This window comes from Megalobrama amblycephala, linkage group LG22 (genome assembly GCF_018812025.1).
Source record: "Megalobrama amblycephala isolate DHTTF-2021 linkage group LG22, ASM1881202v1, whole genome shotgun sequence".
Taxonomy (NCBI): domain Eukaryota; kingdom Metazoa; phylum Chordata; class Actinopteri; order Cypriniformes; family Xenocyprididae; genus Megalobrama; species Megalobrama amblycephala.
In genome coordinates this window covers 65,133-80,985 of record NC_063065.1, presented here as the reverse complement: position 1 = coordinate 80,985, position 15,853 = coordinate 65,133, and the positions used below count along the sequence as shown (strand labels likewise).

Sequence of the window (15,853 nt, the reverse complement as noted above, 5' to 3'; positions counted from 1 at the left end):
AACCGAGTGCAGGGAGGCACACACTTTGTGAACTGTTGCTCGGTCTTTTCTTTTTCCGGCATTTTATATATTGTCTTATTTGTGCTAGAAACTCTTGTCCTCGGACGAAGAGATCACTGTGTATATATATAACAGGACAAACAACACCAAATAAGACGAACAAGATAACAGAGAGTGCTTGCTGAAGACAACAGAAGCTAGTATTCTTTGTTCTGGGTATGCTTTATAGTTTCCTGGTCCGTGACGTCACCCGCCTCTGACGTCTCGTCGCATCATTGGTTGGATACAAAGGTGCTTCACGAACACATCATGCAGAGGGTTCCCATCACGTCATTGACGTATCGTTGATAGTTCCCACGAAAGGGAACAAACCCTGAAAACTGATAAAAGAATACATATTACAGACACTTAATATTTAATGGAATTAGATGATTAGTTAATTGCATCTGATAGATTATAATTTAAATAAAACATTTGAAATGGGTTTGTAAAAGCTGTTTTTATGCATGTTTGGCAAGAGTTTTTGTTGCATTTACACTGTTTTGACCAGCAGGTGTCACCAGCATGTTGTGTTTTGAATGCTTCAAAACAGTGAATCATTTTGAGAAGCAATTTGGTTCAATTGATTCAAAGCTTTGAAAAGCTTCTTTCTCCCATCACTAGTTTTGCAGAAAACAAAGTTAGGCTGACTAGTCATTTCAGAGTTTTAAGTTATCTTTCCTTGCCATCTCCAAATAATTTTCACAACTAGAACATTTTTTTATTTTAAAATGCTTTTAACTTGATGATTAATAGCCTACTAAATGTAGTAAATTTGCTCATCTTGGCACTAGCCCGGTTTAGTCAAACAGTCGGAGACTAGTCATATATTTTCTGCTGTGTATAAGATATCAAACTGTTAAAATAACCACATGATCTGCAGCTTTTTTTCTATTTTTTTTTTTTTTAGCAGAAATGGCTTGAATGAAGATTATTTGTTGCTTGATAAAATATTAGATGATCATAAATGCCCCTGAATGTGGTGTGTAGACAACTACAACCCTGGTGCTCATATGAATCTGTCCAGACGGAAGCGGTGACCCCTGAAGCACATCGAAACATTAGAAAAATAATTTTTTGAATGATTAAGCTACAATGAAATGTTTAATGTCTTTATTGTGTGACATAGACATCAGTCATGTGATAAGACCCACCACAAGATCTATAAACCATAATGAAATGCAAAGCAATTTTAACAGAGATAAATTGACATAGAAATGGGCAAATAATATTCCCTAAAGTAAATGTATGTGGAACTGTAATTGAACATGTGCAAGAACAGTTGTAAAGATTACAAAGCGTTACAGAAATGCCAATATAAGCTGTATGCATTAATATGCACATGCCTTATAAACAGCGTTTAAAGTGTGAAAGAAGCATCAGATCTCTGTCTGTCACTCAGTGATGGCGGCTCTGGTCGAGCCCTGAGGATTGATCTTCCTCAGCTTCGCCATGATAGATTCATACTGCTTATTCCATTCATCCTTTGAAAGTGAAGACGGATTGACCTCCAGGAAATTATATGCAGTCCTAGACTGAACACTGAAGATGCCCTGTGCTCTCTGACAGCATTCACCAAATCTCTTCCAGTACTGAAATATTAATGACAGCATTAATCACATCACATTTACTAAAAATACATCAACATAAACTCATGATGTGTCCGAAATCACTTACTATTCCCTACATAGTAAAGGTCATGGCAAAATAATTTTTTCCATTAATTTAACTAAAAATAATTTAACTTCAATCATTTATTATAAACATTTCAATATTGCATCAAAAAACAAGATTAATTGATTTCATGGTGACTTAAAATGGTTAGTTCACCCAAAAATGAAATTTCTGTCATTAATTACTCACCCTCATGTCGTTCCACACCCATAAGACCTTTGTTCATATACAGAACACAAATGAAGATATTTTGATGAAATCCGAGAGGTGTATGACTCATAAAATATAATCAACACTTTCAAGGTCCAGAAAAGTACTAAAGACATTGTTAAAACAGTCATGTGACTGCAGTGGTTCAACCTTAATGTTATGAAGAGACAAGAATACTTTTTGTGCACAAAAACAACACAAAAATAATGACTTTATTCAACAGTTTCTTCCAATTTCTTAGGAGACTGACAGGGAAGAGAAGAGATTGTTGATTAAAGTCGTTATTTTTGTTTTGTTTTTGCACACAAAGTATTCTCGTCTCTTCATGACATTAAGGTTGATCCACTGCAGTCACATGACTGATTTAACAATGTCTTTAGTTCCTTTCTGGACCTTGAAATTTTGAATGACATTGCTGTGTTTAACACTGAGGTATCGCCGGCGTGACCACCGCGTTTTTTTTCTTACCAGTGTGAAAGAGTCTCAAAATACTCCATCAATGTTGCACATACAATTAAGAGCTATACACCATTTTAATCTGTGGAATATCTTCTTTTATTTGTGTACACTCAGAGTAAAAACAAAATGTTGTGCTTTTTGTAAAATAAAGAAAACTAACCTGAAGCGTGATCTCTCGTCTCCCTCTGAACGAACTCCAATCTGATAGTTCTCAGAAAATGAACTGTAACTTTGTGAACACTAATCACAAAAAAATTAGACTTATGTCTAAAAAACGTTGAAATGTCAGGTTTTAAATCATGTAAGTAAAATCGAAAACAAATATTCTCTGTTTATATAATCTGTATGAAAAGTGAGCCATGTCAGAAGTCCGTGATTCAGCTCATTATCTGCTAATGCGCATGCTGCCACGCCCACGGAGCAGTGTTATTCAGAGGCAAATTCAGTCAATACATGCATACATCGTCTCAATCGTGTATTTATTGTCTTGAAAAGTGTTTTGAATAGCCATAGTTAGCGATCTCTGGCCTCTGTTAGTTCTCTTCCTGGAGAGTCACATGACCTGTTCTTCTTTAGATGAATTTGTGGACTAAAGGTGCACAGAGCGCCCTCCGGCTGCAAGTATGAATTGAAAACACAGTATCCAGCGCTCATAGTAATGACAATAAATACTGACTAAATATTACTCCTCTGTATAGAAAATTGACAAACATATGAGAATCCATCAATATTTCTCCAAATGTGCATGCTTTTAAGCTAAAGGCCTATATGAAATGCCACAGAGGTAACATAATTGTTCAGACACTTTGCATCACAGAAATACATTATATTTTAAAGAATATAATAGAATACCATTATTTTAAATTGTAATAATATTTCTCAGTATTGCTGTTTTTTCTGTATGTTTGATATACACCATATGATGAGCAGACATGATCACAGAGGGTTTTTTCACAGCCTACCTGACTGAAAGAGCCTCATTATTATGCAAGTCATTTCAGGTCATTAATATGTGATTCTTTTGTCTTCTCAGGTGTAAATGAATCATTATTCATGATGATTCACACCTCCACGCATACTGAGTTTCTTGACAAAAAGTGTCTTACAAAATTTAAATCTCTCTATTGTTTTATATGAAGGAGTAGGCAGCATAATTTTTACATCATTCTGAAGCAAAAACTCTAGTCACAACCTCCAATAACCAGAAGTCTTGTGAACACATATATAATATTATTTTTTTGTCCTTATTTCAGTGACTTAAGTTTTTTGTTTTTTCAAAAACCACGAATAAACGTTATTCCTTCAAACATACAAACATGTACATACATGTTTCTCACATATTATGGTAGCCTAGTTTGTGCTGAATACAGTGTAAATGACACTTTTTCCATTAATATGTTTATGAACAACTGAAAAAAGCACAAATGTCAGGGCATGTCAAAACTTCTCCAGGGCCCCGAAAATCCTCAGACCCCCAGAGGGTTAATGGGAGATCAGAAACCTCTCAGATTTCATCAAAAATATCTTCATTTGTGTTTTGAAGATGAACAAAGGTCTTATTTTGGACTTGGAATGACATGAGGGTGAGTAAATAATGACAGAAATTTCATTTTTTGAGTGAACTAACCGTTTATTCTACATTACCATATTCTACATCCCTTTATCCTACTCGATACCTAAACTCAACAACCTTACTAACTATTAATAAGCAGTAATTAGGAGTTTGAATCAATATTTAATAGTGAGAATTGGACCCTAATCTAAAGTGTGACCCAACTTTCACCAGAAGCATTTACTCAATGTCTAACTAACCTGTTTTGCGTCTTCAATGGAGTTCAGAAACTCCTCCTTCATGTCTTCCAGCTCTTCAATCAGTACATCCCCAACAAAGGTCTTGTCTTTCAGTGTGTCCAGTGTAACAGCCACTTTCTCCCAGAACTTTTTAAGATCAACCAGAATTTGTCGGATTTGATCAAGACACTTTTGGACTTCCTTCAGGTGGTCAGGATTGGGAATCACACCTGAACAAACAACATACAACAGATTCTGATTCATGAGAGGTCATTGGGTGAACATGTAAACAGCCTGATGTGCACAGAGATGCATTTACATTTATAATAATCATTTTAAAAGCACAGAGAGACTCTCACCCAGTTGTATTTTGGTACTGGCCAACATCAGCTGAAAATCAGTCTGTTGGATTTTGATGTTCCACCCTTGGTTGCGCAGACTGTCCTTTTCAGAGACGAGACTGTTCAGTTCGGCTTGTTTAGCAAGAATAGCATCATCGTTATAGCGTTGATTAAATGAGAACAAGCCCCATAAAAAAGAATAACGGTAACTTCTACTATTTATGATGAGATAAAGCAGCTCTTGAGTGCTTTTTTCAATTCTTTTCTCAGTGTCCTCCATATCATTGACATTTTTGTTCAGCTCCAGATCAAGCTTGGCAAAAGAATCCTCCTGACCCTTCATCTCAACAGTGTGTTCCTTTATTTTTTCTTCAGTCTTGCTCTGTTCTTCATACACATCACTGGTGCAATTCCCCACACTTTTGGTTTGTTGATCATACCTGAAAAATAAGGTGCATGTACAGTGATATAGTCTGGATTTCTCAAGCACAACAACACAGACAATTTTCTCTAAGAGGAACTATTCTGCCCTTTTACAAAGTCTTGATATTGTTTTGGGCTCTACTAGAACTGGTTTTCATGTTTGAATGCTCATTATTTTTCCCATATTCTCCATTGTTGCAGCTCCTCTCTTCCCAGTCTGTTGTTAAGTTAATTCACCCAAAAATGAAAATTCTGCAATTAATTACTCATGTCGATCTGAACTTGTTAGATTTTCGTTCATCTTCGGAACACAAATGAAGATCTTTTTGATAAAATCAGACAGCATTCTGTCCTTCCATTCACTGCCTTTGCAACTCGATCTTTGACGCTTCAAAAAGTTCATAAATTGATCAGAAAACTAATCCATATGAATAGAATGGTTTAGTCTAAATTTTCTTAAGAGGCTTGATCACTTTTTATGATGAACATATTTAATTTAGGCTTTTACTCACATGTAAACACTAATCAGCTCAACCTAACCTGAATGACACACAAGATCAAACCTCTTCCTGAAGCTCAAACGTGGTTATGAGAACTTTGAGCTTCATCAACAGATTAGATCTTGTGCACAATTCAGGTTGAGCTGATCAATGTTTGCATGTGAGTAAAAGCCTAAAAAAATTATTTGTTTGCTGTGTACTGATAAGGAAAATGATTCCCAGATAGCAAGCAATGATCAAAATAATGTTAAATCAATGTTAATGTGTCAACGTTAACCGTATTGAATTAATATCACTTTTGCACCCGCAATTAATGTTGAAAAAATGTTGAAATTTCAACAAAAAATCAATGGTAATGGCATTGAATCAACGTTTGCACTCTCAGAAAATGAAACACAACTACAACTGACTTAAAGCCACACAGCCTGAAATCAGCTGAAGATAAAAGAAGACAATAAATCTCTCAAGATCTCAGCAGAAGTTCTTTTTGAGAATTAACAGGTTTAGATGTTGATGTTTTATTGAAAATGTTTGGTCACCATTTTGGTGGTCAGTGTTTCTTTAGTCGTGCAGTTTGACTCTTGGCTTTTTGTGTGAGTTTGTGCTCTTTGTAACAGTGTTTACTAAAACACATCGTTTGTTGCAAAGAAACCAGAAACAATGTTGATTTGTTGATATAGTTTTCAGCCTCATAAAGCAAGATCATTTACTAATTATACTCCTGACCAAAAGTGTATGTTTGTTTTTAATAGGTAACATTCACCAATAATACTTTCTTGCTACAGATCAGACAGTCTGAATCTTGACTATTAAAGTGCAATTAAAAAAAAAAAAAAAAAAAAAAAATCTTTAGACACACAGACATCAAGAATCAGCTTATAACTCTCAACAATGGTGACATGCTTTATGCCACAATGCATGCTGGGAGTCATGAGTTGTAGACTATGGTGGCTCCCAGCATGCATTGTGGTATGAAGGATGTCACCATTGTTAAGATTCATATGCTGATTCTTGATGTCTGTGTGTGTCAAAATATTTTTTCCCAATTTTTTTTTTTTTTTTTTTTTTTTAATCTGATTATGATCTGTGGCAAGAAAGTATTATTGGTGAATATAATATTTTAACAACAAACAACCACTTTTGGTCAGGAACAAGATTAGTAAACTACTCTGCTTTATGAGACAGAAAACTACATCACTTGATCATTTTGTTTCTTGTTTCTTTGCAACAAATGATGTGTTTTGGTAAACACTGTTACAAAGAGCACAAACTCACACAAAAAGCCAAGGTCAAACTGCACGACTAAAGAAACACTGACCACCAAAATGGTGACCAAACATTTTCAATAAAACATCAACATCTAAACCTGTTAATTCTCAAAAAGAACTTCTGCTGAGATCTTGAGAGATTTAATGTCTTCTTTTATCTTCAGTTGATTTCAGTCTGTGTGGCTTTAAGTCAGTTGTAGTTGTGTTTCATTTTCTGAGAGTGGAAGCATGATGTTGAACCAACATCACATTGTAACCCTGATTCAATGACATTGATTTTTTTGTTGAAATTTCAACATTTTTTAACATTAATTGCAGGTACAAAAATGATATTGATTCAATGCAGTTAATGTTGACATATTAACACCGATTTAACATTGTTTCGATCATTGCTTGCTATCTGGGTTGTTTGTTGTGAAATGCAGATCTTCAGTGTTTTCACCTCTTCACCATGTCATCCACGGCTCTGATGATGTCCTCGATCCATGTTCTGGCTTTCTCCAGGTACGCCACAGCCAGTTTGGGTTTGTTCTTCTCAACAGCTTTTATCAGTATTGGGAACAGCGAGGTGACCAGATTGGAACTCGTACCGGCACACTACAAGAAAACAAGGATAATTAATCTACAAGGATAAGTTTCATACAAGCTGCAATCTTACGTTCTCTCTCTTGAAACCAACACGGAAGTGACAAACTGCAATTCATCGACTGGCCACTAGAGTAGAGACAGACTCCAAAAGGGAGTCAATCCCATAGACCCCCCATGTTAATAAACTTTACAGCTGAAAGAAATGTTTACAGCCTGGTATATTAATCCTTAAAGTTCTGCATATTTAAGGGTGTGGATATTTGAGTGACAGGTGAAATGTCACTGCTGTCACTAAAAGCCGTTTGTCTGCTGTCTGTTAGCCGTCACGTCACCTCAGCTAATTCCAGCCACTGAACTTGGCATCTCTGCCGTGTTTGTGCTTTTTTCAGGATTATTTCTAACAATTATCAAATAATATGGCTTTCTGTGCAGTTAATGGTACGTCTGTGTACATGTGAACACATGCGGAAGATAAACAGAACACATGATCGTCTTGGTATTGGCTAAAAGTTTTGTTCATCAGATTTACTACAATGACAGTGGCTGGAGAATATGCATCTCAAGACACCACAAAATCCAACAGCTCTGCTTGGATATTATAACTAAACTGCTGCACTATTTTGAAAAATATATTTTGGACGCAGGCTCATTTGTTTGTGAAAGTCTAGTGTATACAATTGTATACAATTGTTTTACAACATAAACACTGCTCAGACTGCATAATTTCTTGAAGACCGATGATTGAGAGCAGATCATTCAGAAGAAATATGATGCAAACAATGGACAATATGGATTGGATTCATCTCATGATTGCTATTTCATTACAAGGGTATGAAGTCCTGTTTTGATTTTGCGTGTTGTCATTTGCACACCCGACACAAATTACAATATTACTGTTGCTGGAGCATCTATATCTTAAAGCAGTCACAGTAGATTGACAGTAAACCCTTAGAACTTTCAAATGATGTATAATTTGTTATCTTTACTAATATTTTAGATAGTATCTTAGATAGATAGATAGCTCCTTGAGCTAACTTGATCACGTCAAGCTAGGCAGGTGTGGTTTCAGCAACCAGGCACCTCAGCTCCATCCACATCCCACCTCTTTGCCCATTTTTGCTTATCCAGGAGTGACACGCTGATAAGATGGCGATGGCTGGCTCCACCCATTTTGGGCTTCAAAAATGCTCTCCAGAAACCTACGGGTGTCGTTACGGACACTATGTCCATGTTTTCATAAAACAATTATATGTTTCAAACAATTCTGACACTTTTTTTCTCAGAGTTTCACAATTTTGGTTTTTGTTTTTCTCTCAAATTTTTATACCTGACTGCACATGCAGAATCCTGAGGAAAAAAGTCTGAATTTTGAGAAAAATTATGAATTAGTATGATGAAATGATGATAATTCACAAGATGAATTAGTCTCACCTTCAGCAGAACAGCCTCAGAGGATCCGAAAAGCATTTGTGTTTCAATAGCTTGGTCTCTGATCATACGCTCCAGCTTTGGGAAGCCTCCCAGACACAAGAATGACAGATGATAGAGGAGAGCCGTTCGCTCTGCAGATGGAAGAAGGTCCTGGATGAAGTCTGGACTCCATGTGGATCCACTGACAACAAGCTCTGAGACACAAAACTGAACATTAGTGATGTTCAACAACCTCTAGGGTTCAATCATGGGTGAAATGTGTCATAACGTTTTTTTTATATATGTGCCAGACTTGGTTCCTCTCAGAGTTTCTTGCTCAAATAAAATTAAAGAAGTGTGTGAATTCGCAAGTATGATGTCAGACACTTTAATATGCTCTGGCCCCCTCCCTGTTCACCAGGGTGATGAGATATGTAAGAAGCCAGGCATTGGATAGCCAGCTTTACCACTGGTGGTGAGTCAGAACCGCCAACTAAAAGAAGTTAGTCTGTAGTGGCAGAGTTTGAGGAGTGAGTAAACAATGAAACTGCAGATGATGTTGAGAATTACATCAGCTGCAACCACGACATAGAAGATGAGTAGGATCTCCTGGACTGGAAAACCAGCAGCTGTGTTTTACTGTTACTGTCAAGATTGTCGTACACAACATCCCTGCAAGTAGCAGCAGCAGCTAGAGAAAGTTCAGTGCAGCTGGACAAACTTTCAATCTCAGGAGTATGGTGCCACCAACTGTCAACGCCATTCTCTTCCTTCATAACCTGTACTGAGAAGGATATATTTAATAGTCAATAGTTTTGCAACACTTTTTTTTTTGGCAAAAAGATCAGAGTTTGAATTCCAGAGGAATTCATGTGACTCAAAAACTTCCACACATAATATCCTAGAATACTTGGCTGCTCTGTTAAGTCTTCATTGTCAGTTAGGAACCTGGGTGTGCTCATACCAATCTTTCATTTCAAAGCCACATTTCTAGCATCTGTAAAACTGCATTCTTCCATCTTAAATATATCTAAACTAGGCATGTGATGGTATCAAATTGTCATGTTGCGATTAATTGCTTAAGCTTTTATCACAGTATACGGTATTATCACGATATTGAAATAAGTTGCAAAAACAGTGTTGTCATGGGTTCAAGAACTCTGAACATTTAAATACAATGACGCAGTACACACAAAAAATAAAGTAAAATGTTTCAAACTGATTAAAGTGTAAAAGAATTATAAAGAACAACAGGTAACACTACATAAGGTCTCATTATTTAACATTAGTTAATGCATTAACTTAGCCTTCTGGCGCCGTGTTCATTCTGTAAGTTGAATAGGGAAGGCGTAAGCTTTTTAAGAAATGAAGCCTTAGGTCATCAAGTGTTACTGAACAATAACAAATAATCAGAACATTTTCAATCATTATAGAGCATGTTGTAGTCCATATTAAAATAAAATAAATAGCCTATTAAGTTTTTAAGTATTAAGTATTTGGTTCTGTGATGAACAGCATTGCGAATACAAAAAAATTGAATGGGTGTTTGAAGCATTTTAAATACTGTAGTACCACAGTTGCTTTGTTTACGGGGTAACCGCTGCATTCTGCTGTTCCATCATCGCCCTCTGCTGTCAGAGAGTGAACGTGCACTTTCATTCAGTGTGTCTCCTTCTCTCGTTCCACCATGTGCTTCTCATGCATGTTGGGTGTTATGGATTTTATACAGTTGATGGGTAAAGTATTTTTTAAAATATAATATAAAAAATTCAAATAATTCTTAATAAATAATTATTCATGGTATTTTGAGGTGCCTATGGTAACAATATTGTGCATATTCATTATCGTGATCGGCACTTCCAATCTAAACAATGACATATGCTCTCAATGACAAATACAGAACAGTTAGTTCATGCGTTCATGACCTTAAGGCTAGATTACTGTAACGCTCTACTGGGTGGTTTCCCTGCACAACTAATATATAAACTCCAGCTGGTCTAAAATGCAGCATCTAGAGTTTTTACTACCAGAAAGTCTGAACATATTAACCCGGTTCTGTCAACACTCCATTGGTTCCCTATTAAATATCTTTTGTTTGTTGGCCAGAAGAGAACTGGCCCCCCGACTGTGCCTGGTTTCTCCCAAGGTTTTGTCCTTCATTTTGTCACTTGATGGAGTTTGGGTTCCTTGCCGCTGTCGCCTCTGGCTTGCTTAGTTAGGGACATGTACTATTCAACAATATTATATAGATGAATTGCATTAAATGAATAGCTGATGACCTTTACAATTTTTCTCTTTTTCTCCAGTGTGCTGACTGCTGAGGTGGTTGCTGTACCTTAATGACACTGTGTTTGTTTAAATGTATTTTTTTACAGATTGTTGCAAACAGTCATAAAATGCAACATATTGCAAAAAGCCTGTATTTGTTGTGAGAAATGTAACCCTAACCCTGGAATCAAACCAGCAACCAGACTCGCTAACCATTAGGCCAGGACTGCCCCCTCATACTCAGTTTTAAAATGTAACAGAGTTAAATGATCTTGGGTACAGGCCGGGTTCAGGCTTCACGAAAATTAACCATGGTTTTATTATAGTAAAAGTATAGTAACCATTATCATTTGTATAACCACAGTTTTATGACAAATACAATTGTTAAAGTATGGTTAGTGTAGCAAAACCATGGTTAATTTGTGGTTACCATGATTTAACTATATTAACCAAGGTTTTTTGGTTTTATTTAGTAAAACCATGGTTCATTTTTGTTAGTGCCGTTCAGACCTCTACCACCAAGCACAGAAGTGTAACTCCGCCTATCATCATGATGTATTGTTACACCCCTACCACCTATATCAACCAAAAACACATAAATAACACATACTTTCAACATTTACTTTCCTTCTACATTCTGATGCAAAGCAGTTTGGAAAATCTGTTGTAACTCATTCAGTTGGAGTTCACATAACTTTAAGTGCAATGCACTTTCAGTAATATTTTGAAAATTTGAGTAGGGTGAACTTGTTTCACTTAGTAAATGTGACTTTGTTTTTACATTGATGGATTCATATCACAGTATGCATGCAGTCTGTTGCATTTAGACATGCTGGTTGCCCTTGCTGTATCTAAGATCAAATTTGAGGTCTTGAGTAGCATTGATAGAACATAATGTTCTGTGAGATATCATGGAACTCTAAAAAATTATAAAATGTATACAACACAGAACTGTTATTTCAGGATAAATGAAATGGAAAGTGTCTCACCTGTGGAATCGGCCATGTTTTTTTTGTTTTTTTAATTGAGCGTAGACTGGTAATGCATCCAACTGTAAGGTGTCTAAACAGAAGATGTGATGCAAGTAGAATCAACAATTAGAATTGTTTACAACTTAAGGGATAGTTAATGAAAAATGAAAATTCTGTCATCATTTACTCACCCTAAAGTTGTTCCACACCTGTATACATTTCTTTGTTCTGCTGGACACAAAGGAAGATATTTTGTAACCAGTTTGTAACCAGGCCACTTTGGGGCACAACTGACTTCCATAGTAGGATGGAAGTACTATGGAAGTCAATGGTGCCCCAGAACTGTTCAGTTTCCCACAATCTTCAAAATATATTCCTTTGTATTCAACAGAACAAAGAAATGTATACAGGTTTGGAACAACCAGAGGGTGAGTAAATGATGACAGAATTTTCATTTTTGGATGAACTATCCCTTTAAGGGTGGATTTACAATCCTCTTCTCTTATGTTATAAAGTCAGTAGGTAATCAGATAAATAGTCTTTTTAATTTTGTACATCTATTCAGATAATATTACTGATAATGTCTTATTTCCAAACTTTCAGTTTTACCTAAGATCATCGCAGAACCATCACTGGTTGTGATCAATTATCCTATTGGTGTCTTGGACAGAAAATAAGGCAGCATTGTGCTTCCTTATTTGTGGATCTGCCAAAGGCATTCAGTGGATCACAAATAGCTGCTGAACAAACTTTTTGGTTTTTGTTAATCAGGTTTTCTTGAGATAACTTCTGGTGTTCCCCAGGGTACCATTTTGGGAACTGTTTTGTTGTCTATTTTTATAAATAAAGTTAAAAAATGACATTCAGACTACACTACACCTGTATGCAGATGACTATTATTTATTCATATACTCCCTCTATAGTACAGGCAGTGGAAAAGCTTCAGATTGCATTTGTGAAAAAGAAGTGTGCTTAATTGTATTGCAAGTGTACTTTCTGTGTACTTCAAATCTGAAAAGTATACTTTTAAAAGAGTGTACTTACAGATAATATAATATACTTAAAATTAAAGGCCACTTAAGTGTACTTAAGGAGAGTACACTTTAATAACAATATTAACACACTAAAGTGCACTTTTTTAAAAATGTACTTTGTCATAATATCTAATTCATTTTTACTTAAACATACATTTTAATAAATCATTGTGTTTTTGTAGCACTTTAAGGAAGTACACTTATTTTGATGTGTTGACTAATACACTAAAGCACGTCAAATAATTGATTTTAATTTCAGCTTAAGTGTGTTGTCCAAAATTACATTTGTTAATGTATTTTAAATGTGTTTCGTTTTTAATATGGTGTGCCTTAATGCACTTGAAATGTATTTTTCTTCTAAACTTCAATACTTGCTTATACAGTACAAATTATTGTTGAAATTTTCATCACCAGCTCCTGCTCTATGAACTCAGTGTCAGTTTTCTACATAATATTTGACATAAAGTGTAATTTATGAGAGGAGTACTGTACTTAATGTAATAGTAATGCACTGTACTTTACATCTGTGTACAGAATACTTTCAATGTCATCATGTTGTTCAAATGGTTGCCACACATACTAATATACTAATAGTTAATTGTTGTAATGCTAGCTGGTGTAGCCACTACAAAGTATATTTAAAGTAAATTGTAAATAAAAAGTATAAAACACTTACGGTATATTCTGTGTTCTCCTGAAAGACCTCAGCTTTCTTATGCTTACAGACAGCGGTATTTATAGCTCAAACCAGATATCACGTGATGATGTGAAGAATCAGGGATGGATTATGACTTGCAAAGTCCCTGGTGCCAAATTTCCTCCCAAACACACCATTCCCATTTCCATTGTTTCCCTTAAAGCTGCAATATGTAAAATGTTTGCAGTAAAATATCCAAAAATCACTAGGCCAGTGTTATGTTTTGTTATATGTTTTGCTACGTTGTGGCAACATCTGTGGCACGTTGCATTTCTACTATGGCAACATCGCTGTTGTCAGAATGTTGTGGGCACATAATTGTAAGACCCCACAGGGTTGTAGCAACGTTTTAGCGCAACACTGAGCAACTGCGACACGACGTTGCGACATTCCCATTCCCATTCCCTATTTCCCATTCTTCGTGTTATAATTTGTGGTTATTTTTTAATCAGTTAATTAGATCACTATATAATACTTTTTTATATATTGTTTATACTTAGTATTATTATTTATGGGCACTAAATTAATTAATTATAATCAACACCTGCAAATGTACACTTTGAAGAGTAAAAATGACATACAAGGTTACATAATTCAACTTTATTAAAACTCTGCATATGATATTCTAATCTATCCTTCAAAAGGTATGCATTTATAAAAGCATGTCGTATATGTGACAGCATATTAAATATATTTAGTTCAATAAATAAAAAATAATCAGTAAAGGCAGTTTAGAACATTTATTAAACAAAACAGGGCTCTGTACAGTGCTGACAGGTGAGCATAATCGAAGGCTGGGTGTAAAGTTTGTTAACCAGAATGAGTCCAGGAAAGATCAACAAAACCAGAGGAGAGATGCAAGTGCAGAAACCAGCAGAGAGGGTTTGCACTGCTGGCAAGCAGACATTAGAAATTGGTCTTCTCAAAAGGTCCTGTGTGAAATCATGGAACTCAAATCACACACCACATTAAAGCTTCTTCAAGACATTTGCTACCTTGCAGGGAAATTATAAAATGTATACAACACAGAACTGTTATTTCAGGATAAATGAAATGAAAAGTGTCTCACCTGTGGAATTGGCCATGTTTTTTTTTTTTTTTTTTTTATTGAGCGTAGACTGGTAATGCATCCAACTGTAAGGTCTCTAAAAAATATGACAGAAAATGTGATGCAAGTAGAATCAACAATTAGAATTGTTTACAACTTAAGGGGTGGATTTACAATCCTCTTCTCTTGTGTTATATAATCAGTATGTAATCAGATATATATAGTCTTTTTCATTTAGTACATCTATTCAGATAATGTTACTGTCTTATTTCCAAACTTTCAGTTTTAGCTAAGATCATCACAGAACCATCACTGGTTGTGATCAATTATCCTATTGGTGCCTTGGACAGAAAATAAGGCAGCATTGCGCTTCCTTATTTGTGGATCTACTAAAAATAATAATAATGATAATAATAATTCCTTACATTTATATATCGCTTTTCTGGGTACTCAAAGCACTTGGTTCCATTTTGGGACCTGTTTTATTGTTTAATTTTATAAATAAGGTTGAAAATGACATTCAAGCTACACTACACCTGTATGCAGATGACTATTATTTATTCATATGCTCCCTCCATAATACAGGCAGTGGAAAAGCTTCAGATTGCATTTGTGAAAAAGAAGTGAGCTTACAGTTTTTTTCAATTGCGTTTACCAATACATAAAGTACTTTTTCTAAACTCTTAACACAGCAACACACATACATCACACAATTAGCCAAATAGTTAATTTTCTGCCCCAAACCATATTTTGTTATATAAACTCAAACTCTACATTTCAAAATGCTAAAAACTTTTTTCAACATATACTAACTGTCAAAACACAGCAAACCTGATTCAAAATCGAGTCGTTCTGTCAAAACATAGCACTAGTTTTCTATCCAACATGAACATATAGTCCCAATGACAGTCAAAATATTAATATTAATTGATGGCATTACGAAAACTGCATTACTTGTCATGTTTCAGTTCTACCTGCAGAAAATATGAAATCCATAGTTTTTAAAATTCAGTTTCCTTTTACTGCAGTAAGTATAATGTAAGGCATTCTACATTTTTGGTTGAGTGTTGAATGTGTGCATTCTTGGCAACAGAAGTGAGTCATTATTTTATAGAATGTGCAGTAGAAAAAG

The 15,853-nt window shown here is 35.3% G+C and overlaps 1 protein-coding gene across 3 annotated transcripts; it reads right to left on the bottom strand.

The window, feature by feature from the left end:
* Positions 1–1,282: 1,282 nt before the first annotated feature.
* On the bottom strand, positions 1,283–15,447 carry LOC125258102. 3 transcript variants are annotated; one of them, XM_048174940.1, is made up of 8 exons: positions 14,743–15,447; positions 13,653–14,605; positions 11,961–12,033; positions 8,725–8,918; positions 7,148–7,302; positions 4,533–4,954; positions 4,195–4,403; positions 1,283–1,631 (listed from the first exon to the last, which is right to left on the bottom strand). In XM_048174940.1, the coding sequence occupies exons 3-8, from the start codon at positions 11,974–11,976 to the stop codon at positions 1,434–1,436; spliced, it is 1,194 nt and encodes a 397-aa protein (XP_048030897.1). In that variant the 5' UTR covers positions 11,977–12,033; positions 13,653–14,605; positions 14,743–15,447; the 3' UTR covers positions 1,283–1,433. The 3 variants fall into 3 exon arrangements, with proteins under 3 accessions (XP_048030897.1, XP_048030898.1, XP_048030899.1); XM_048174941.1 differs by having other exon boundaries at positions 13,653–13,836; XM_048174942.1 differs by lacking the exons at positions 13,653–14,605; positions 14,743–15,447 and having other exon boundaries at positions 9,367–12,033.
* Positions 15,448–15,853: the final 406 nt, after the last annotated feature.

What these genes read in the sequence shown, in the direction of transcription:
- LOC125258102 (XM_048174940.1), bottom strand. An exon ending in CAGTACCAAAATACAACTGG is followed by an intron (nt 4,404 to 4,532) that starts GTGAGAGTCTCT and finishes TTGTTTGTTCAG; the next exon opens with GTGTGATTCCCAATCCTGAC. An exon ending in CCATTGAAGACGCAAAACAG is followed by an intron (nt 1,632 to 4,194) that starts GTTAGTTAGACA and finishes TTAATATTTCAG; the next exon opens with TACTGGAAGAGATTTGGTGA.